The sequence below is a fragment of the Apostichopus japonicus genome, chromosome 17 (genome assembly GCF_037975245.1).
Source record: "Apostichopus japonicus isolate 1M-3 chromosome 17, ASM3797524v1, whole genome shotgun sequence".
NCBI classification, from domain to species: Eukaryota; Metazoa; Echinodermata; class Holothuroidea; order Aspidochirotida; family Stichopodidae; genus Apostichopus; species Apostichopus japonicus.
The window spans coordinates 24,650,491-24,675,599 of record NC_092577.1 but is presented as its reverse complement, the minus strand read 5'-3'; the positions used below and the strand labels follow the sequence as shown (position 1 = coordinate 24,675,599).

Genomic DNA, 25,109 nt, shown 5'->3' with positions numbered 1-25,109 from the left:
CCCTGGCGTACACAGTGTAAAGCGTATACACTGTACACAGGCTACTGCCGCTGTCAAGAAAACCACGGATGCCTGTACGTGAAGTAACCCTTACAAAAAAAAAACATAGGTTTCCCTAGGGAAATGGCAAATTCCTTAAGGAAATTACCATTTCCCTAAGGGATTCAGCATTTCCCAACAGGAAATGGTTATTCCCTACAGGAAAGGATACAAAATCCCACAGGAATTGTCATTTCCCCACGGGAAGTAACAAATTCCCGCAACATGAAAGCATGCAAATTCTAGTTACCACAGCAGCAATAAACAATATGTACAGCAATCGTGAATAAAAAAATGTAATAACAGTGTTAACTTCTGCTAACTTACACAAAGAAAGAAGACATATTTTTGTTAATTTTGATGATCATTTATTATGTACCACTCTCCATAAAGAATATGCAACCCTGGTTAAAATGATTACATGGTAATTGGGGTACACACAATTTATGGAGTGACATTTCAAGGCGCTAACAAATCCAACAAGCCTGGTACTAATCTTGCAACACTATCAGTATAAACAAAGTCAAACCTCATCAATAGTTCTATTACAAATGTTGTTATTGCTATTACATTGTTATTATTACAAAATGCAACCTTAGTTTAGTTTAGTAGAAAAAAAAGGATCAGGAGGGGCACTTAAGTCCCCATGAAGGACCCTATAGAGAGAGGAAAAAAACTGAAGACACAAACACTCAGACCCGATTACAATGCTTAAAGTGCTTGTCCAAAGCATTCTTAAACCCGTTGACACTACTTGCAAGTACAACTTTCTCAGGCAAACCATTCTCATAATTCACAACCCTATAAGAAAAACAATTATGCCAAATATTAATCCTACTATGTGACTTTTGGAGACAACTACTTTTAGCAAACATGAAAAAGTCGGTAAAGGATAAATTGTCGAAACCATACACAATCTTGAAAACCTGGATCAAGTCCCCATGTTACCTCCTTAGCTCCAGTGTGGTGAGATTCAACAGTTGTAACCGCCTATTATAAGGAACACTCTTTTTATGGAACTAATCATCCTAGTAGCCCTCCTCTGGACCTTTTCAAGTACTTCGTTATCCTTATAACAGATAGTATAATGGCTAATATTAAGGGGCATGTAGGGTTTGTTTGGTTATCAAACCAAATTGTACTATAAGTTTATCAAAAACTACTGCTACATCATGGCAAAAGAACTGCCAACAATGTATATGCAATCAGTGCCCTAATTTTGTAACCGATTCTTGGGCATGATGAAAAATGTCAGTAAGTAATATAATGGTAACAGATAACATGAAAACACTGTTAGGTTACTTGCAAGAGGAGGAATAAAGACTCTTTAACCTAAATTTCTGAATACAGGAATCAGTAACTGGAATGAGAGATATACACATAAGGTTCACATTTTTCAAATGAGTCTTGATGTTCAACCAAACTTTTGTTCAATTGACCATGACTAAAATTAAGCCACTTAACACTTTTGTTTTTGTTCCATAGGATAACATGATGACAATGTCCTGAAGTGATTACAAATATTCAATCCAACTCTATTCTATTAGGCAGTTTCATACAATATATTTTATTATCAAAGTTAGCTGTTACACATTTCATGACTTTAACAGTTATTAACTTAACAACAAGGACCTCTTGCCTATAATCTGATATTTGACATATATGGCTAGCTTTTGCACCAGTTTGCTGATCACTTCCAAAGTTGCATTCTTTAACTCTTTTCTCAGATATCACAAACACAACCTTCATGCCCTCTTGACCTCTTATCCTGACAATGGCTCTTATTTCACCAACTTGATTTGAACCATATGCAACGTAACAATTCTTCCTTCTACCAGTTGTTTTATTGACTGAAGATCTGACCATCCAATATGACACTAGAAAATTTATGTAATTCAAGTTTTTCAATGGAATCAGAGAAATAGGCTTCCAAGAGGATTCTGATGGTAGGCGATGGTTCATAATTACATGGGTTCCCTACTAGCAACACATGGAAATTCTGACATGTTAAAGAAACTGCCTTAACTATGATAGGGTAACCTCTTAAAAGCCCTTCTACACATTTCAAAACTGCTGGTGGGGTATTGGCAGGGAGTCGTTCAACCCTATTACGCAAAACGTGCAGTAATGTAAAGTTTTGAGCAATCTCAGCCTGTATATATCGTGTGCCATGAAAAAGACTCTTTATTTTACGATTATACCCTTCGAATGGAAAGCAGGAGTTGCTCCAAAGAGGACCACAATTCCTAACAGTATCAGCTAAATGAAGTAAGAGATGAACATTGTATGACATGTTGTGGGCACCATACAACTCCTTCATTTGTAACACAAACTTAACAAGGATAATTTCACACAAGGAAATTTCATGTTCCTTTACACTGTCTTGTAACAACATCCAAATAGCATGTACTAACAATAACATGTGAGCAAGATATGCGGAGGGAAGGACTCCTTTAAGAACGGGAAGTGAGTAAAATAAGATCCATGATCTGAACTCGGAAGCCTTCCAGTGAGCTCTTTGAGATGGTGATCTCGGGAGGCGAGTAACGTCATTAGGTGGGCTGATGTTTTCTATCCTCTCATCAACTGTACTCAGACTGTCGCCGATGAACCATTCCTCGTTATGGTGTGTTCGGTCAAACCACAGATTCAATAAATGCTGACCCACCCCTTCACAAACGGCGTGCATGTAGTCCACAGGAAAGCCTCTAACTATATCAAATCGTGGCAGTACCAACAATGGGGATATTTCCTTGACTCCTTCATCCTGTGGCTTACCAGAACCTAACCGAATGGCTTGGTCTTCCATACCCCTCTGAGACCTTTGCTCTGGAGGTGGAAAGTCATAGGGGTATGTCATAACATGACCACCACCTTTTGGGACAACTTCGCCTTCATGGAGGCACCATGAACATCCAAAATGTCCATTGAACTGTGTTATGCCCTGTAGCTGGCATCTTGCAACAGAGTCACAAGCACACAAAGTAGCAAACACTTTTGTGTTGTGTTCTACACCAGTTGTAGCATCGGTAAATCTCACTCCATCCTCCGCAAGATTATGAAATTCATCCACAAAAGGCTTCAAGAAAGTCGAGAATTGTGGTTTGCTTGTACCAAACCAAAGTCCACTGATCAGAATGTATTTCTTTCGAATATTTGGTGGTAGTGCTTTCACCAAACACTGGATCGGCCACACACTACCTTTACCCGACTGGAAAGCAGGCATGCCATCGCAGTTCCAAATGACTTCAATTTGTTCCTTGTTTAGAAAATGCTGGGTCAGTGCTGGGGTTTCCATTATATCTCGTAATTGCGTGGATAAGGGCAAGTTAATGAAATAGAAACCATCCAACTAGATCCGACTTCATTATGTTGTTTTTGCCACAAACTGTGCAGGACAGAATACTGTCCATACCAAGGTAGATCAAGCAAGCCTTACAATAAGTATGAAATTCAACTTCCTCTGTCCTTTCATAAAAACAATTTCCAAATAGATAGAATGTCTCGGGAAGGCAGCTTACTGGTAGATGAATATTGATCAGCTGCAGGAGATCGCGAACAGCCACTTTTGTTAAGATGTGACGTAAAGCGAAGGCCAGAATTGCCAATGAACTCAGTGGCTCTGTCATATGGCTCCATCATAATGTATGGCTCCATCATAAAGTGGCACACACTCTTCAGGTGGGACACCACCATTTTCCTCAATAAGAACATGCTGCATGGAAAGAAGAAATTCAATTTCATGTTATTTTTATTCAGAACTTGCCCATATGCAATGTAAAACAATGTAAAATACAAAATGTTATACACATTCCATATGAAATACTGGACTTCGAAACGTGTAATTTGCACCATAGAGACCTTCTCATCATTGTTATTCTAATAGGTCAGGTATAAAGCTGGCAGAAATACATATTAATATTGCAGAGTTTGCCACTTGATTATGTCAGTACATGCCCCCCCCCAATACTTTACGTGGGGGGAATATAGTATCTAATATCCCCAATATTTGGGGATAGTTTTTTGTGTTGTTATAAATAGAAAATAATGCGTGAGATTATTAATCCAAATCATATTTGGCGGTGGCTAAACGTCCATCCAACACATGCTGCATGAAGTAAATGACTCTTGGTGGTCGTTTCTGTGACCGTATTTTTTGTCATGTTGTCACTCATGTTGTCACTCATGCATGTTGTCACTCATGAGATGTCCCCCTCCCTTTTGAGATAATTTGGCACAATTGAAGGTCCTTAGTTGCGACCTGGTGCAAAGTGTTGCCAGTTTGTGATCATCATTTTCATATGGCCTGTTACCAACAAGATTTCTTACCGCAGGCGCGTAGCCAAGGGGGGGGGGAGCGAAGGGGAAGACCCCCTCGAGAATATTTGTTGTATTTTTTTTATGATATCAAAGTTTTAGAGTAGCCTTTATAAGAGGTTTTAATATTTGTACACCAATAAATTAACTTTGTCTGAATTTTTCAAAATTCCCTGATCAACATTCTTCATCATACTTCCCTCGACTCATGCAGTTTTGGCCAGTCTGTTAGGGGTTGAAGGGGGTTTTTCTGTATTGGTGTCTCATAGATGAAATTTTGTGCAACATTATGGGTATGTTTTTAAGTGAATTTGTTATTCAAATTCTGAACAAATAATGGGCTTAGAACCTTGAACAGTGGGGCTGACCGGTATTGTGGACTGTAACGTAGTAATAACCTATAAAACAACGATTCACAGGAGATGCGATGAGGTCGAACATGATTTGTGACACTCTTGAAGATAGTTATGGATGGAAAAAACTATTGGTAAAAAATTGGTTCTCAGGCAACAATGTACATCTGGTTGGTAATTTTCAAGCCCGAGAAGTGCCGTTTCTGGTGAACTGGGGGGGGGGCTATCAAAAACAGAAATTATCTTGTACGCTGCGCACCAACCAATGGTCGCGCTCCGCTTTGATAGTACTTCGCGCTACCCGGTTACAAATTCATGGATACGCGCATGTACACAAGGAAATGTCTCCCCCCCCCCCAATATTTGAAACAAATCGCCATCACTGTATATATTGGAGTTGTTTCTGTAAGCGGATTGAGCAGGATGTTAACAGTTCTGTACTATAAAACAAAGGTTAATTTGTGAACTGCATTACCTCATCAGCAAGTTTGAAGTTTAACAAACGTTTGCTTTCTTGAGATATGTTTAGAAGCCAAGACGCCACTTACACATATACATACCATCACAATTGCATATACTTCAGTCTTTGAGAAGAAATAAAACAGGATGATGCAAACTCTTTATAATCTCTAAAGCCATTCATGGGAGATCAAGTAGCCCTGCAATATACTTTCAAGGCTGTCATTTATTGAGCTGGAAAGATTCATCACTATTAATTTACAGACTAAACAGGGTTGAAGATTTCTTTTATATTTATCCTAAAAATATTTGTGTTTTCAATTACAGACGTATGACTATACTTATTGAATCACAAATTAAAAGGATAATCCAGAAGAAATTTGAATGTTGATATGTGAATGGGCCTTAATTATATTCAAATTTATTTCCGAGATGGACAGCTAAAGTTGTTACCACCAGCACCAAAAGTGAACTTGGGCAAACAGTTGTGATGTCATCGATTCACATGTTTTCACAAAGAAAAGTTTTGTTTTTCTTTACGATTTGCAGCTGATTTTCCACTCAATAATTTGATGTAACCATACTGTGACTTTGCCACAGGCATTGTTATGTCAGAATGTTCACATCACCCTCAGGCAAACAGTCAACCCTAGCCTATCAAGGTTAAAACAACAGATTGAGAAATGAAAAACAAAACTTTTTTGGTGAGTGTGCATTTATGACATCATACCTGTTTGCATCAAGTCTGTTTATGGTAGAAAATACAATTATACTTCAACTGTCTATATCTCAAAACGGTACATAGGATTTAAAGGAAAAGTTCTTTTTAAGTTTTGCTCCCCCTTAATTGTAATACTGTTTAAGAAAAACTTACATGAAGATTAGGAATGCCATCGGCAGCAGCTTTCCATCGGTTTCTTGTTCTTTTAGGTATCTCAACTCCAATTTCCTCGAGGTATCTGTTGAAGTGAAACACAGGTATATGAATGAATTAGGCTGCATTCTTAAGTACCAAAACATGCTGCATGTTAAAATACTTATCGAACAATATTAGTAACAAACTCACTAGTCTAGACCTAGTGTACTTTATATATATACACCGCAAGGAACATATCCAACCTCTCTGATCCTCTTTACTTGTCATATAGGTCTGTGTGGCAAATGCCAGAACACCCATTTCAGTACCACTTCACAGTACTTTATCGAGTCGCCCTAAATTTTCCTTTTTCAAAATCATATTATCATCAATAAGTTCCAGAATAATGCACCTATCACATAACGCACCCCCGGAATAGGTGCGTCAATATAAAAAAAAGCTGGACATTGACGTACCCCTTGCCAAGTGAATTTGATACACATTGCACACCTTTCATCTACATCAGATACATTTTGACTGACCGTGATGGACCCTTTGTGGCACCTAATGTGCACTTTGAGGGACATCGGTCTTTGAGTATGTCTAACAATTGAGTTCCAGAATAATCATATAATGCACCCACTGTCCTAGTCTAGCTGCCTAATTTCACAAGACTGTTAAATTTTAGACATGGCCTTAAGCTAGTTGCAAATGCATATTTTGTTCATTTGTATTTGGTTCATTGTGCAAGAGTTGATAAGCCTTGGCTACTGTACAAACTTGAACCTGAATCAGCCTATGGCTAGGCCTATATAACTAGCTACTACTACGCTATAGCCTATAGTATTAATAGGTTAGGCCTATACTATAAGTCTAGGCTATACTGATTTCACATTTTCCGGGAATATTTAAAAATTTGTCCCAATGTTGATCAATCACGCAATAAGCATACAAGTTTACCACCTGTGATTTCTTGTGCTATGTGCGCAATGTCCCGTACGTTAACTGGCTTGGTATTACGATCCTACACCGCCATTAATTTAATATGTACAACAAAGTAACATTAGCCTAAGCCTAATGAGTAACTACAGTATGATAGTTTGACAATAGGCTACGCTAATGGCAATACAACGTGTTGTAGGCTAGGAGTGGATCAATTCTGACCTTTTATATCGTCTTGGCCGATTACTCATACTTAGAATCAGTCTTAAACGTCACCCATCAAGTATAATTAATTTAAACGGATATCAGTCTTGTAAGTTGTATTATCGTTAACTTTGGTGCACCAGAGTCCGCTATATCGCTATGACACATGGGTATGAATGATCTGATTATATCCAAACGCGTACCGACGCGGAGCATAGCTTGACCACAGAATTATATATATGAACATAGGGTTTTTTATACTTATATATTTAATATATACGTTTGTATTAACTTTTTTGGCTGCATGTTTTAGAATAACATGTAAATTACTATTATTTCTATATAAAATACACTGAAATACCTCTGACAAAATACCAATAAAAATCATTCAAAAGTATATTACTACGGTTAGTACCCTCCAAAAAATAGAACCTCCCTATTTGTGGTTAGGCATCGAGCGCGAAAACCAAATGAGTTATAGCCTATTTATTATTATTATTATTATTTATTATTTATTGACTATTATTCCTTAGTAATTTTGTAAAAAGAGAAAAGTGAATATGTCAATTGAAATGTCTCACGTTATTATCCAGTGGCAAAGTGACAAAGGCAAGGATGTTTTCAGCCTCGATGATAAGTGCAAGACCGGAGATAAAGTGACAGCTCGTTACAACAAGCTTTTGCCAGCAAAAGTTCTGTTTGTAGGTGGTAAGTACATCGAAATAATTTTGTATCATTTCAGAGTCAGGTGAAATAAATCTGAAATTCCATTCAGAAGTGTCATATTTTGATTTAAGCCTGACTACCTCTAGTATAATACTGAAATTAATAGCTATAGCGATACGTTAGGCTATCACTTCAATAACCCTAACGCATATTCCCAATATAGGCCTAGCCTATGTGCCTATAATTTACAGGCCTAGCCTGGGTATATTGGGAATGTGCGGCCTAGCGAATTTCTTTTTTAAATTATAAAAAAATATTATGGCTCTATGTTTTGTATGCTAGGCTGTATGATAATACTGGTTCAACCCAACGTATTCGATTAATTAAAGTTGGGTACGCCTATATACAAACTAGGTCCATATGGCGTATGGGTTTACATATAGGCTTGTACTGCTAGGCCTGGCCTACAGTACTTGAACTGTATCATCGAACATGGTTAGGCTACACTTCTAGCCTAATTTCTTTGTAACTAGTGATTACTAAAAATTATTAAATTATGGCACATGAATATGGATTGTAATTAGTTGTGTTGTAGGTTGGTGAAACTGAGGCAATAGGGGGGGGGGGGATATCGGTAGGCCTAAGCTGTATATTGTTTTCATTAACCCAAACAATTTGTAAGATCTTCCAGAGGCCCAATTAGTATATGAAGTTGTGTATATTTGGGCTAGGCCTAAACTGGAAGAACGGTATATGTGGGAACTTTGTTTTAAAGGTACCGTATGCTAGCCTGTATAATTATATACTGTCCTTAATGTTTTCATCAGGACAAGAAGATATGGAGAGACAGATGAGACAGATTGAGCCGGCTCTATCAAGCTGTACAGATTCACCCAAAGGTCGAGGCCATCGGGCGGTGAAGAGGAAACAGCTGCCAGATGATTTTACGTGGGACATGAGAGAGGAGGAACCACGAGAGCAATCAGTCTCTCAGGTATCAACTATAACCCTTTCATTCACTATTTACATATTTAGTTAAGTGGTGTGATTGTTTAAGCAAGAGTAGTCACCCACTTATCTGGCCCCCCTGCCCCCCCCCAAAAAAAAAATATTTCAACTTCCCAATCACACAATCCTGGCTTTAAGTTTGGTCCAGTCCGTTGGACCCTTTTTTTTGTAACGTTTCTCCAAAGATCAACTTAAGATTTGCATTCCAGAGTAAAAGTATGCTGCGCTCAACAACAGTACCCCAGCAATCATGTAGCATGGCTAGTAATAGTGTAAATGTTATTATTTTACAGAAAAATGTCAACCCCTCCAAAAAGGCCAAGTCTGCAGCAGGTCAGGACATAATAGAGCTTCTCCTGAGTCAACGTGGCAGCTGCCAAGATGGAGACTTGGCACATTCCGATGATCGTGATGATGGGAGTGATGATGTAGAAACCAAGCTAGAGTTTTTAAGGAGGGAAAACGGAATTTTGAAGGACAGACTTCATGAGTCGGATGTCACCCACAAAAAGAATGCAAGTGGCAATGCGACACATTCGCCTAGCGGCTATCCAAAATCAATATGCAATGTAAAAAAGAAATACTCCAACCAATGATACAGAACAAGTTTTATAAATTCAACTTCTTCAGTGAGTATGTATTTATTGAGGAGGAACCTTCTTAAAAAGAATTAAAAAAAAAAGAACATGGAAAATAAAGGTTACAACGTTCTGTAATACTGCTTAAGAACACATATGACTACTGAATACTTAGAGATAACGGATTGTTTTGGCGCAATATTTGCTAGAGGATGACATATGGTAGATTTAGCTTAACTGCTGAAAAGTTTAAGACTTTCCAAAGTTTTCATACCCCTGGATCTTTTTCAATTGCGAGAGAGCAAACTGGCACGTATAAATTTAGTCTTAATATATATTAATTGGATATTCTTTTCTCTCTAAAAGAATGAGATTACCTCTTCTAGTCTGAAGAGCTTTCCCCCCTTTACATCATGAAATTCTGATTTAACATTTATCTTAAAAAAAAATGAGTTCTGAGTTGTCAGTATCACGAATATTGCCTAGAGCTGTTGACAATACTTGTGCTTTTTACGTGACCCGCCATGCGGGATATAAAACGTGACGGCCAAACGGCACTACCGAAACATCCCATTCTGAAAAACGAAACTCAGGTCAAGCGAGCCAATAAAACATACGCCCGCCGACCTGCAGAGACAAAACGCCCAACCCCCCACTCAAACATTCAAAAAACCACAAAAGGACGACCAGTACGGAGCGAAACGAAAAACCCCTCCCCAGCACACCAGCGTCCAAAAAAGGCAGCCCCAGATAAACGGCGAAAATCCCCTTCAATCTCAAGGCGAATATCAGACTTCACCGCCTCCAGGACTGCCTGCCAACTGGCAAATTTCCCCCTAAAAACCACATCACATCTATTCCGCCAAACATGTTTTTTCACAATAGAGCAAACAGAAATAATGCGATGCAAAACAGCAACCGAACAAACTGGAGGGTCTACCCCATATAAAATAAAGCCCTGTCCTACCGACCATGAACGGTCTCCCGTAACACGGTCGGTCCAGGTCTGGAACCACTCCCATAAGTTAACTACAAAGCAACAATGCCAAAAAACATGAGCGGTACTCTCTAAGCTGTCACAGCCGGTCCTCGGGCACAGTCCATCACCCAATCGCCAATGGTATCTTTTTAGGTTGGTCACCAAGGCACCGTGTGCAATTCTCCATGCAAGATCACGGAGCCTGCCACCATTCAGCCTTGAATGCACCGAACGCCATACTTCGGCAGACTGACGTCCCTGGACAAAAATTGCATTCAAGGCCCTATCCCGCAACGAACTGTGAACGAGGGCCGGCTGTGACAGGTCAACAGGGGGCAACTCAATCAGAGCGGAGCAAATGACACGCACCACCCTGTTTGGAGTACTACTATGCGGTTCTCTGTTGCTAAACAGCGCCGGGACCCATCGACGCAGGTGCAAACCGCCCGAAAAACGTACAAAATATGAACAAGGCAACCCTGGGTCAGTTACCGCTACAAACAACTGCTTAAATATCAAAAAGGTCAATTTACTTCCCAGATGAACCACCCCTAACCCACCCTTCTCCAGTTTTTGGTACATTACCGCCCTTTTGACAAGCTCTGTACCACCCGACCAAATAAATGAAAATATCGCTCTCTCCAACCGCACCAGGACGCGACGCGGAATTGGATACACCACGCCCGGGTACCACAAGATGGGCGAAACAAAACGATTAATTACGGTGACTTTCCCTAGGATCGAAAGCCAGCGGGTGCCAAAGGTTTCGAGCCTGCTCTCAAGTACCTCAGCCCTCTCGTTCCAGGTGACATCACAAGGTGCATCACAGCCGAACCATATACCATTAATTTTGATATTTTGATCCGACCACGATGCACCGAATGGTAAGTCTCTGTATCTCCAGCTGCCAAGGCGAAGGCCCTTTGTCTTTTCCGGATTCAACTTCGCCCCGGTAGCTCTCTCAAAGATAGATAAATCCTGCGAGAGGGCACGAAAGGAGCCCAGACTCGAAATAACACACGTGACGTCATCTGCATATTGAACGCACTTCACTTTGGCACCCCCTGGCACAACGAATGGAACAAGTCTTGAGTCCCTTTCCAAAAGACGAGACAGGGACTCGCTAAACAAAACATAAAGTAATGGAGACAGAGGGCACCCCTGGCGCACCCCCCTCTCCACGTTAAAAACCTCCGAACAAAACCCATTTACGATAACAGAACTGAAACTTTCTTGATACAAAACAGAAATCCATTTACGAAAACCGGGTGCAAGTGAAACGTCTCCAATACATTCATTAAAAACCCCCGATCCACCATGTCAAAGGCCTTCTGCTGGTCCAGAGACACCAATGCACATGGCAGATCTCGTTCAATAACAAAGTCGGTCAAGTCGCGCATCAACTACAAGTTCTGCTGGATGCAATGACCCTTCACTGCACAAGTCTGGAGATCACCCACAAGATGCGGCATAGCCAGTGCAAGGCGGTTGCACAAAGCCTTAGCCAACAACTTGTAGTCTACATTTAAGAAGGTGATTGGACGCTTGTTATGAGGGTCCAAGGGGTCACCAGACTTGGGCAGCAAAGTAATCATGCCCAGACGTTGACTTTGGTTTAACAGTCCGTTTTGGAAGGCGTCCTCGAAGACGGCTCTGAGGTCGGGTCCTATTATTGCCCAGAAGGTTCGGTAGAACTCCCTCGGAAGCCCTTCCGAACCCGGGGACTTGCCATTCTTCATCTTCGAAAGCGCCTTCCAAAGCTCAACAGTAGTTATTCCGCCCCCCAAAATATCATTGACATCGTGGGGAACGGTTTTTGAGATTCCCCTCAATAAATCGGCCTGTGCCGACAAGTCGACACTGCCACGCGTAAACAGACTCAAATAATAATCCTTGTATACGCGGACAATGCCGTGAGTTCCGCCAAGGTTTCGAGACCAGGTACAAAGGATGGCAAACATTGAAGCCGGCCTTTGCTTCTACATCCCAATGGTGGGATGAGGTCAAGTTGCGCATCAAACGCTACGCAGTTCAGTATTGCGTGACCCGCGCACGGCGTCGAAGAGACAAATTCTCGAAGCTGTGCGCGGAGGTGAAGTTTGGCGACCCTTCGGCAGTCATCGCTTTGCAGACTTATCTCGATGAAAAGTACCACAGTGCCCGCGTCAGGGCCCGTGTCGAAGCGGTGGAAGCCGAGGAGCGCCCTTCACTGAGGTTTTACCAGTCCGTTAGCTCATCGGCAGGTGACAGACGCGTCCCGTCTGTACGCGCTACTGATGGGACCGTGGTTAGTGACCCTCAAGGCATTGTCCGCGTATATAAAGAGTACTATTCGAGTTTGTTTACGCGTGGCAATGTCGACTTGTCGGTACAGGCCGATTTATTGAGGGGAATCTCAAAAACCGTTCCCCACGATGTCAATGATATTTTGGGGGGCGAAATAACCACTGTTGAGCTTTGGAAGGCGCTTTCGAAGATGAAGAATGGCAAGTCCCCGGGTTCGGACGGGCTTCCGAGGGAGTTCTACCGAACCTTCTGGGCAATAATAGGACCCGACATCAGAGCCGTCTTCGAGGACGCCTTCCAAAACGGACTGTTAAACCAAAGTCAACGTCTGGGCATGATTACTTTGCTGCCCAAGTCTGGTGACCCCTTGGATCCCCGTAACAAGCGTCCGATCACCTTGTTAAATGTGGACTACAAGTTGCTGGCTAAGGCTTTGTGCAACCGCCTTGCACTGGCTATGCCGCATCTTGTGGGTGATCTCCAGACTTGTGCAGTGAAGGGTCATTGCATCCAGCAGAACTTGTGGTTGATGCGCGACTTGACCGACTTTGTTATTGAGCGTGATCTGCCATGTGCATTGGTGTCTCTGGACCAGCAGAAGGCCTTTGACATGGTGGATCGCGGTTTTTTTAATGAATGTATTAGAGACGTTTCAGTTGCACCCAAATTTTCGTAAATGGATTTCTGTTTTGTATCAAGAAAGTTTCAGTTCTGTTATCGTAAATGGGTTTTGTTCGGAGGTTTTTAACGTGGAGAGGGGGGTGCGCCAGGGGTGCCCTCTGTCTCCATTACTTTAGGTTTTGTTTAGCGAGTCCCTCTCTCGTCTTTTGGAAAGGGAGTCCAGACTTGTTCCATTCGTTGTGCCAGGGGGTGCCAAAGTGAAATGCGCTCAATATGCAGATGACGTGACATGTGTTGTTTCGAGTCTGGGCTCCTTTCGCGCACTCTCGCAGGATTTATCTATTTTTGAGAGAGCTACCGGGGCGAAGTTGAATCCAGAAAAGACAAAGGGCCTTCGTCTTGGTAGCTGGAGATACAGAGACTTACCATTCGGTGCGTCGTGGTCGGATCAGAATATCAAAATTAATGGTATATGGTTCGGCTACGATGCACCTGGTGATGTCACCTGGAGCGAGAGGGCTGAGGTATTTGAGAGCAGGCTCGAAACCTTTGGCACCCGCTGGCTTTCGATCCTAGGGAAAGTCACCGTAGTTAATCGTTTTGTTTCGCCCATCTTGTGGTACCCGGGCGCGGTGTATCCAATTCCGCGTCGCGTCCTGGTGCGGTTGGAGAGCGATATTTTCATTTATTTGGTCGGGTGGTACAGAGCTTGTCAAAAGGGCGGTAATGTACCAAAAACTGGAGAAGGGTGGGTTAGGGGTGGTTCATCTGGGAAGTAAGTTAACTTGTTTGTTATTTAAGCAGTTGTTTGTAGCGGTAACTGACCCAGGGTTGCCTTGTTCATATTTTGTACGTTTTTGGGGCGGTTTGCACCTGCGTCGATGGGTCCCGGCGCTGTTTAGCAACAGAGAACCGCATAGTAGTACTCCAAACAGGGTGGTGCGTGTCATTTGCTCCGCTCTGATTGAGTTGCCCCCTGTTGACATGTCACAGCCGGCCCTCGTTCACAGTTCGTTGCGGGATAGGGCCTTGAATGCAATTTTTGTACAGGGACGTCATCCTGTCGAAGTATGGCGTTCGGTGCATTCAAGGCTGAATGGTTGCAGGCTCCGTGACCTTGCATGGAGAATTGCACACGGTGCCTTGGTGACCAATCTGAAAAGGTATCACTGGCGATTGGGTGATGGACTGTGCCCGAGGACCGGCTGTGACAGCTTAGAGAGTACTGCCCATGTTTTTTGGCATTGCCCCTTTGTTTTGAACTTGTGGGAGTGGTTTCAGTCCTGGACCGACCGTTTAACGGGAGACCGTTCCTGGTCGGTAGGACAGGGTTTTGTTTTGTATGGATTAGATCCTCCAGTTTGTTCCGTTGCTGTGTTGCAGCGTATTATTTATGTTTGTTCTGTTGTAAAAAAACTTATTTGGAGGAATAGATGTGATGTTGTTTTTAGGGGGAAATTTGCCAGTTGGCAGGCAGTCCTGGAAGCGGTGAAGTCTGACATTCGCCTTCAGGTCGAAGGCGATTTTCGCCGTTTATCTAGGGCTGCCTTTTTTGGACGGTGGTGTGCTGGGGAAGGGTGTTTTGTTTCGCTGCGTGCTGGTCGTCCTTTTCTAGTTTTTTAATATTTCAGTGGGGGGGGGTTGGGCGTTTTGTCTCTGCAGGTCGGTGAGCGTATGTACTTTTTTTGGCTCGCTTTGACCTGAGGTTCGTTTGTAAGAATGGGATGGTTTGGTAGTGCCGTTTGGCCGTGACGTTTTGTATCCCGTATGACGGGTCACGTAAAAAGCACTACAGTGTCATGGTCAGAGAGCGGACAGCTGAGCGTCTCGCAACCCGAAAATTTAAAACTTACGGGCGCATACACTCGATCTATCCTGGAGGCATCTTCTCCGTTAGGCCTCATCCACGTATACACCGTACTACACGGGTGCATATGCCTCCAGACATCGGCTAAATGGTGTGCCGAAGTGAATCTGTCCAATTCTGTGATCCCAGCGTCAGGACTAGCAGACACAGAAGCCCGAGTCTGTCAAGACCCGAGTCTGGGACACAGTTAAAGTCTCCGACCATGACACATGGTGCACTACCAGGAACAAAGGAAGGTAGCGTGTTAAAAAATTCTCGTCTAGCAGAAGGCCGATTGGGAGCATACACATTGCAAAGGGAGATGTTACCCTGTGGATACTTGAATAGAATGCAAACCAATCGGCCCTCGTGATCCGTCTCCACCCTAGTGGCAAAACCCGCCTGACGAGGTGACAGAGGGATGACAGTGCCACAGGATGAAGACGAACCAAACGAAGCATGCAGCCCACCACCCCACTCATAAGCCCATAGAGGGACATCTTCTTCCAAAATATGTGTTTCCTGCAGGCAAACGCAGTCGACTTCCATTGAAATACAATATTGGAAAATGCGACTGCGCTTGCGATGATCCCTCATGCCATTGACGTTGAAAGTGGCAACTGAAAAAGTATGGGCCATGAGAGGGCAATGACGCAAAACTACGCCGACGACGATTCTGTAAGCTTCAAGCGATCTCTAGACGACGTCTGAGTCGTCGCTTGAGGCCGACCTTTTTAGAGAGGGTTCCCCCATCTCGTCGTACCAGCTCGTCCCAGTGGCACGTTTTGGCTCGACGATCACCGAGCCCCCGGAGTCGCTGTCAGACAGAGCCTCCGGAGACCCGATGACCACCGAGTCCCCGGAGTCGCCGTCGGACAGAGTCTCCGGATCTGGCGATACCGGCGGCGGACTGGGGACGGAACTGGACGAGTTGATAGGGGAAGCTGGTGGAGACTTTCTCGGTGCGGGCACGGGGTTGGGGTCTGCAACTACGCGTGGAGCTTCCTCCGAGGCAGTAGGTGCGCCAGAACTTGGCGCCTTTGATTGACCCCCACTCTTTGTCATAAAGACATAAGAGGGACAAGCGCGATAAACATGCCCCTCCTTCCCACAGAGTGAGCACACAACTTCGCTTGGGCAAGCAGAGGTATCATGCCCAAGACGAAGGCAGCGCCCACACTTTTTGTTTGGGCAGCCCTTGGCTTCGTGCCCGGTCTCCCCACACCTGAAGCAGGTACGGGGCTGACCGGGGTAACGCACGTGAGCTTTATGCCCGGCAATAAAAAGGAAGGAGGGAATGTCCTGCTTGAGGTCGATCCGAACCTGTCGGTGCCCGTTCAACACCCCAGGGGCCTGTGCGTAGGAGCACATTTTGATGGCCTTGACAGCCCCAAACCGACCTAAAACAGTTGCGACAAGTTCCTGACGCACCTCTAGTCCTACGTGGATGACAGTTACCCATACGGAACGCTCGTATGGAGTAACTGTCAAACCTTCAACCCCACTCAGCAACGTGACACCCTTCTGCCGGGTCACGTCACTTGTAAAACGTACATCATAAGTATTACGACCCTGGAGAGCTTGCAACGCACCAACCTCTCCAGGCACAACAACACCCTTACACTTTAAAATACTAAAAACTTGCACCGGTGGAACCGGTGAAGGTTAACTTAACAATTTTGGAATCACGGCGCGATGCCATGATACCGAAGGTGGCTGGGCCACAGAGGAGTAACAAAACAAACTAAAGATATATATTACATAGAAACATAGTTACAAGATAGTTGAGGTCTTGACATGTACAGAGATGAGTTTTAAATGCAAGTCTTCCACTCAACACAGTACATGTTAAGAAGTCAATATCATTTCAACTATACACTCAATACTGTCTTGATTGCTCATTGAAGTGCATATAATCCCTTATGTCCTGTGAAACTGGTTTAATTAAATTAGTTCGCATAAGCGATCTGATCTTGTGGTCATTCTTATCTTGCTCATCCTACAAAACCTGCTCAACCATGTGGGGTATAGCCAAGTGGAAAATTTTGCACCTTCGGTGTAAGGGGACTGTTTCCCTAATGGAATTAACCATGCTCGAGTGGCACATATTCCCCATTACGTAACTTACTACGGTATAGGTAAACTTTTTCTAGAGATATTATTCCGCGAAGTTTCTTTCTTTGTCTTACCAAAATAACTTTAACATCTCATAAATTACAATTTCATTCTAAATTTGTATGGTGCAATACTATATGATAACGTATATATTCTTTATTTAGCTATCAAAAGCGATTAAACGATTTGTTTTTCCAAACAGATATTTATGGAATCATAAAAGATGTGTCCGTAGAAGAAATTAAAAAATCATCCATCAAAATGTTCCAGACCGGAGAAAAGGTACAAGCCGTAGACGAACTTGGAAGGTCGAGAACGATCACCTCACCGTCAAATTTATCGGATGGGGTGAAGAGTTTAACGTTCAACCGGGAAAAGAGGAAATACGGAAACCGATTGACTACAAGACTTATTCTCTCGGTAAGCTTATTTCAGATTTACATTTTTATTGTTTTTAATTGTACTGGTATCGACTGTCCCGATCACAGTGCAATGTGTATATTCTACCGGTAGTGGGAAAGCAACCGGTTGTTACATTCGATTCGGTAGTATTCCCGGACATAATAAAAATATCTAGGCCTACGTGTTACTATTTGAAATACAGAAAAGAAAACACGTTTATTTCTAGTTCCTGTGTTCTTAGTTTTAATAATATCTTATCACTTAACGTACTGGCCTAGATCTATATATTAACGAATCAACTTTTCACGTTCTAATTTGGGCTCAGCACGTTGCGGGACTCAAAAAGTTATTCTGACATTTTCGTTATTAATTCTTCCTTCAATTGATGATTGTGAAGGTTCCCATGTACAAAATCTTACCCTTATGTATTTGACCCCATTTTGGTATATTAATTTTAACGACTTCATAATTTTTTAGCCAAAACCGCAGGGAGTATATCCAGTTTAAATCCTTTTTTTCACCCGGGACTGTATATTATAATAGCCTAGGGTACGGTACTGATACACAAAGTGCAGTACGGTACTTGGGATTTGATGCTGTAATGGAATGGATTCGTTTATTAATGCGGGGGATTCCACGATGTCATTTATAGTTATCTTTGGGTCCTTTTTTTATTTTTAATAACTTTGTCATGTATGTAGTCTATAATCCCGTATTTACGTAGCCCCTATGTTACGTTGTTCTTGTCTGAAAGTTCCAAACACGTGGTGACTTGTTGATAGTTGAAAACTTTTCTTTGTGAACTTTTGATCTTGAAGGTTTGCCCTATTCCAATATCATGGAACAGTGGGGAAGCCCCAATTTCTGTTTGTTGTTTGTGTACGTATTAGTTACAAGTTTAATCCACGTACGAACGTGTTAATCTAGTCAGGGAGTTGTTATAGCAACTCCCTGATCTAATATCGTACGTCGAGTATGAATGGTGGATGGTGTGGGTTGCTTTTTTCCAGGTTTGTGTTTTTCTTTTTGAAATTGTACGTTAAAAAACAAAGGCCCTTAGAGTGTTATTTTTTCCCCTTCATATCCGTGCGTGTAAGAGTATGTACATAGGCTATGCATATTGAATGTATGGAATTTACAGTCTCGTTACTAAGTGCTTTGAACCGTAGATGAAAGTTGAGGAAAATCCAGGTTGGTTACGGTAATGGGATTCATGTTGCAACACTACTTGTTTGAAATTTGCACTACCGCACAACGCTACTAGTCACACACTTTTACAGTTTTAGGGTTGAAACCGTAGCCTACGTCCAGGCGCTGAGCCTATCATAATATATTCTTACCAGATTATGTGAACATATTACATTACTTAGGGCAATGGCGTTCAATTCTCTTGTGCCGCATCTGATTATTCATAGCACTTAGACTCACACAACAACTTTGTCTAGGGCTACCTTGCCGTTGAATACCGCTCGGTATTACTGTCAGTTTTTCAAACCTCCAGTTAGTACGGACTGCGGATATTAATTTTGTGTAGCCTATCGTAACATAGTGTAGGCAATGAACACGTATGGGCTCAGACCTAAACCAACTTGGCCCCAAGGCAACTCAGGCTTGATTAACCATCTATCCCAAGATCTATGGCTAGGCTGTATGTTCCGGAAACGAACTAATGACTTAAATACTACAAAGGAATTTGAGCCAAACTTTTCAGTCTCCAGTCAACATAACATATTTAATTGTAAAATCAAATACTGTGAATTCAGGAGCAATTGATGGTGGAAAAGGTAATGTCTCACCTGAGTTAGTAGGCATAACTGTTACAGTTACAGGCCTAGCCTACGTCGGGCTTCGCAAAATCCATGAACTGGAAAGTGTTTGTCATACACCAAATGTAAACGCCAGCACTTGTACAAATTATTGGTATTCACCTGCCCACCCAAACACCGAGTTTGTGATGTGCCAACAACATTAGACCTACTCCAACTACCTATGCCTACTGTTACATCAGCAGTCAAAGGCTTCATTGCAATTGCACCATGGGCCTTTCTGCATAGGCTAGGCCTATATTATTTTTATTGTGTGCATGGTGTGACAAGCCAGTCGCCGAGAGCATGATTGAGGAATACCTTACAGTAGTCTGCCGATTCAGGGGAAACTTAAAGCCTGAGGTCGCTTAAGGTTTCCCACACTGAGTCAGCAACATGTTCCACTATAAAGTTGGGTCAAGAAAATGACAAAATATCATACATATTGGTCTGGAGGGTCCATGTCTTTTGGAACATGTGAACATGGTTTTCTGTTTTCATGGTTGTCTCCATGACTTTTTCCCTTCGTTTCACAAAACATTAACCCACCGTTTCGAAAGGGCAACCAGTAATTCATGCTTCAAGTCACCCGCTTTTCAGTCCCTCTCAAAACAAGGTACTGTAGAGTAGGCAAAGTTTTATCTTTGCATTATGTAAAGAATCTGTTGGCTATGAAGTTTGTGTACCTTTATGTTCCCTCTTGTTTTACACCTTTAATAGGTCAGCGAAAACAAAGAAGAAACCAGAGAAAAGTGAGCAGAACTCAGTTGGCGCTGTGTCAGTAGCTGGCCCAAATAGTCCAGAGGTGGCAGAAATTTTACAAGTGGATCGGTTCGAGCGAACTGTGAAGATCTTCTCACAAGGGAGCATTGTGGAGGTGAACGTTGAAGTGCTTGAATATGAGGAAGGTAGGCTTCAGCCTTTCACTTGTTATTTTATTGTCATATTTGTCAGACCTCATTTTAGAAAACCAAGGAGAGCCACTAAATGCTCACTTGTGAAAATAATTTAGCCCTCCTTGTCAAATGCACTTTTTCAATTTTGCCCTACTTAGGGTGACTAGGAGACTATTTGCACCCTTTAACATTAACATACAGTAATCCTGTATGAGACCAAGTTTGATACTCCAGAAAGTATTACCATATATTACATACTTAGACCTGTGCTGTATCCATTAATGAATGTCACAAGGTTGCAAATTTTACACATATATATTGTTTGAGGTGAGCAATTTTGTTTTGGAGGATGAATTGAAACAATTTGACATGGTTTTAAGGAGTGTGATTTATTTCCCCTTTTAGACTATTTTTGTTAAACCAAGGAGAGCAATTGCACCAGCTGTCCAGTCCTTATATTCAAGGTCTAATTTGTACTTGGTTTAAAATAGGTTTGAGGATATTCAGATTGGAAGAAACTAGGAACATATCAACTTTTATTGCATAAAGAATTCCTGGTAAAACTGAGACTGATTGGAAAGGAATTTAAGCAGTCACCATATTTTGTAGACTAGGAGCTTATTCCTAATCCGGAGTTGTATAATATATATAAAAATATTTTTGGATCAATTCCACATCGACCCTCTCAGAATTGCCTGAAATTGATATGTTGTCTTGTCATGTCTCAAAGGATGAAATTGGGCCAAAACAATGTTAACAATTTGTGGGTTTCTAGGATACTGCCGGCGTAGCTTATTTTGAAGAAAATTTACGATCTCAATTTAATATTCAAATGTATTCAAATCTGCTGTGAAGGGTAGGGTCAGTCTGTTCAGACATGGGTTTGAGATCTGTTTGTGCTTCATATTCCACCCATTTCTATATTCCTATCAGGGCCATCTGCCATTCCAATTGTTACGTGTACAGAACAATGTCTGAGTCAGTTCATGTGTTTCTATTGTTATAAGGTTCACAATCTGATGAGGAACAACAAGTAGCGAAGCCAAGAAAACAGCGTCAGAGATGTAGTCAACCAACAATCAGTTACACAAGGTGAGATGCCAGTCTATTTTTGGATGTTTTACTACATGTATAGGCAGCTGTCAGTGCTTTTTAAACTTGCCACTCAACAATGGGGTTGCAAGCCACACATTCGGCTCCACAGTACCCTGTGTTAACATCATTTATATATGTTACTGTTTGTGTGAGAAATGGCTAAGTATCTTATGTAAGTCAAGGGAGGTGGTAGAGGTGTGGAGCAAACTATGTAGAAAAACAAATAGTTTACCAGATTGTTTTTTTTTTATAATACCTTCTCAACCCCTTAGACACAAAACAACTTAACTTAAATACGACTGCTTTTTAAACCGTCTGCTCCTATGTCATAAAACCACAGTTCATTGCTACCAGTCAGATCAGAGTAGAGCCCCACTGTGTAGCTGCAAATTTCTGCATAACAATAGGTAAAAAGGAAGACCGACCGACCAACCGACCGGCCAAAGGAAGACCGACCAATAAATTCAGTCAGGATTTGTATGAATTGTTCATAAATTATAAATAGTCACCTCTAAAAACATGTCTTGACCACCCTCAGCATGGACTGTAATGCCCAAAATAGACTATATACAAAATGGTGCATATGTTCAAATTATTTCAATTTCTATCCTAAAAAGTAGAAGTTACAGATTTAGTGTGTTGTTCGCACTTTTTAGCCAATTTTGTAATGAGCGCAAACAGTGATAGTCTAGTCATTTACATTCTAATCATGCACAAAATATCATTTCTACAGGAGTGTTTAACATTGAAATGTTACACACAACGGTTTAAAATATCATTGATACATGAGTCATTTTGCTCAGCTGACAGTTGGCATCACTGGGTTCTTCCAAATGGTCAAGACAAAGTAAATTTTTGGTGCTCTCTGAGTCAAGTTCATTCAAGCATGCACAGCACTGGCTGCATAAACAAGCAATGTCTTTGTATTGTGGACACGGTTGGTTTTCTTTGTTATAATACTCTGCCAAAGCAGGTCCCTGGCAAAATTAATAGGAATACCTTGTCTTTCTCATGAACTAATGAAAGGACGTAAGCAGTCACCCACAGCCCCACACCTTATCTTTCAAACCTTAGTGCAACCTTAGTTCAAGTCAGATACAAATTGTCATTCTTTCACTAGAGCCGCGAATGTAAGTGCTGAGCACTCAAGTTGTTGGAGAAGGGAGATGTGGGTATTTTGCACCATGGTTGGTATACCTGCATATGGTAAATCTTCATTGTTATGGTTTACAATTTTTTTCATTTTGCTTCACACCACAGGGCAACCTCAAGGATCATCTGATGTACATGGTCAACCTGAGGTCCATGAAAGTAAAGAAGGTATGAAGGAATGTATAAATTATAGCCTGTATGAAACCCTGAGTCACAGGGCTCCGTTCTTTCCCACTAACAATGTGCAACAATACAAGCTCAACAATAGGGTGGTTAAGATTATCAAGCCAATTAAGAGCAATGTTAGTTATTAAGATCACTTGATCCATTTCGGTAAATGATACCAAAGGCAGCTTTGTATAGCTGTAGCTGTACCATTCAAGTTGGTTTACATGTGTGTGGATGCGACACTTTAGCTTGTAAACATGCAAACTTACGATAGGGCTGTTAGCTACCACATTTAGTCAGTTTGTTGGCCAAAATGTCTTAAGTTGTGCCCTTCATGCTTTTGTGGACAGTATGGTGCATAGTAATGAGTGGGTGGTGCTTAATGTAAAAAGTGTTATTCTTAAAAAATAACATGTCCAATTCCCTACATATCGTATATGACAGATTTTGTTACACAGCAATATTAATAACAGACTTTAACCTATCATCTATCCTATGATCATGTTCATTTGTATTGATGAGTAGGCAGTCCTGACCATGTTTGAAAATGATCAGAAAAGTTAGTAAGCAAGCTCACAGTCCGAGTATCCCATGGGTACCCATTGTGCCCTGTTGCCTTTGCTTCCACATAGTAATTTATATCAGTTAAAGGTGGACTGGATTCTTTGTACCAAGTGGCAGCCGGGTAGACAGAAAGTGGTGTGTCTGCTCTGGGTGATTTTGGTTCTGGTACATTGGAGAAACAAAGACTAGAGTGTAACACTTTTTAATTAATGTTAAACTGTTTCATGCATACTCATGATCTCATTTTATCATTTCTCTCTCAGGTTTCTATGAAATTTCCACAGCCAGTGGTTTGGTTTCTTGCGGTGCAGCCTACAACATTAAGCCCCAAGGGTTGAATGCCATCGTCAGGGAACTGAAGTTGTGTGATAGCCAGTTTAAAGCGGTGTGTTTCTTAATGGACCAGGAATCAAACTGCATTGATACTGATGTAACTTTGCTCCTCCCTGTTACAAGGTTACATCCCACAACCTTGACCCTTTCAAGGCCGGATAGAAAATTGATGGATGAGATCGCGCATGATCAGATGGCAAAATGTATCTCGCTTTTAAAAGAGGACTTTGCCTTTAGGAAGTTAGTGAGAAAGAACGATGTTTGCAGAGCAATCCAAAAAGAAGTCAAGGCTGCACTTAATTGCAAAACGCATCGAATGACTTTTTCCTTGGGCCTGTGTTCAATGGACATTGACCTGGAGCTCTTCGGGCTGGACTTCTTTTCAAAGAAAAGGCGTGTATTTTCATACACAGAGAACACCTTGGGAACTTTGGATGCCTCTACTTGGATGCGGTCCTGTACACCAATGCACATAACTAAGTTTGTTACTCAGGTGATTGTTTGGCTACGAGATGGTATCATCCATGGAACTGTTTATTCATCCAGGAGCTCCACTTGGTCCAAACTTGGTCCAAGAGAGTTACTGGCAAGATATATTTCTGAAGTGAGACTGACCATACCGGCAGATGATCCTTTCTCTGGGGTAGAGTGACTTTTTTTTTAGGGGTTGGGTAACTTTCAACAGATGGTCCTTATTGTTTTTGGTGGAGGTCTAAGTTCACCTGGGCTTACCCTCGGTAAAGCTTGTAAACACATTACCTCTGGGTAGGAAGTATTGATATCTTTTTAGTAGGTGGCTGTGTGATATTGAGTACAAGAACCCTTATTAAGTTTGGTGGAGGTTTGTACTGCCATAGTCGAATGACCTGTTTCATTATACCGTAGTGCCATTGCTAAAAAAAAAAAATTCTTACCCAAAATATTCAGGAAAAGTTACCCTCTGGGGTAGTTTACATTAACTGGTATTACAGTATTACTTTTTGATGTACTGTAATTGTTTTTTAATTAATTTTGGATGTACTGTAATTGTTCATACAGTATATAATTTGTGCTATGTGAGAGAACATGCAAGAATGTTTATTCATGGGATGTTCCAGTTTTGATCCTTTTGCAAGTAGAAGTCAACTAGTCATTGCAATCTGTGTTAAATGCTACTGTTCATAACATCTTGCAGCATTGTGAGCTGACAAAGCATCTTTTTACTGTATGCACTTTTTACTTTCTCAAATTATGATTGCAAATTTTTCATTCTTGTCATAACCAAAAAACCAGCTGAGCTGAATCCTTAGTAGCTTTTCTTGCTATGACAAGTGAACAAAGTACTAAAGTAGGTTTTAAGAGTTTGTGTTTACTTCACCCAAGTATGCCCATTGTAACACTTACTACAAAGTCAGTTGAGAAAGCAATGGCATCTTTCAACTGTCT

At 41.6% G+C, this 25,109-nt stretch overlaps 2 protein-coding genes across 2 annotated transcripts; one reads left to right on the top strand and one right to left on the bottom strand.

Annotated features, from left to right (window-relative positions):
- Positions 1 to 260: 260 nt before the first annotated feature.
- On the bottom strand, positions 261 to 3,402 carry LOC139985208 (uncharacterized). Its single transcript, XM_071999472.1, has one exon. It carries the CDS (start codon positions 3,335 to 3,337, stop codon positions 1,883 to 1,885), a length of 1,455 nt encoding a protein of 484 aa, XP_071855573.1. The 5' UTR covers positions 3,338 to 3,402; the 3' UTR covers positions 261 to 1,882.
- A 4,340-nt stretch (positions 3,403 to 7,742) lies between these two features.
- On the top strand, positions 7,743 to 9,440 carry LOC139984497 (uncharacterized). Its single transcript, XM_071998411.1, has 3 exons — positions 7,743 to 7,878; positions 8,664 to 8,830; positions 9,138 to 9,440. The coding sequence occupies exons 1-3, from the start codon at positions 7,743 to 7,745 to the stop codon at positions 9,438 to 9,440; spliced, it is 606 nt and encodes a 201-aa protein (XP_071854512.1).
- The last annotated feature ends 15,669 nt before the right edge of the window (positions 9,441 to 25,109 follow it).

Coding starts and splice junctions, on each gene's coding strand:
- LOC139985208 (XM_071999472.1), bottom strand. CDS start 3,337: ATGGAAACCCCAGCACTGACCCAGCATTTTCTAAACAAGGAACAAATT.
- LOC139984497 (XM_071998411.1), top strand. CDS start 7,743: ATGTCTCACGTTATTATCCAGTGGCAAAGTGACAAAGGCAAGGATGTT. Junction 7,879..8,663: donor AAAAGTTCTGTTTGTAGGTG/GTAAGTACATCG, acceptor TGTTTTCATCAG/GACAAGAAGATATGGAGAGA. Junction 8,831..9,137: donor GAGAGCAATCAGTCTCTCAG/GTATCAACTATA, acceptor ATTATTTTACAG/AAAAATGTCAACCCCTCCAA.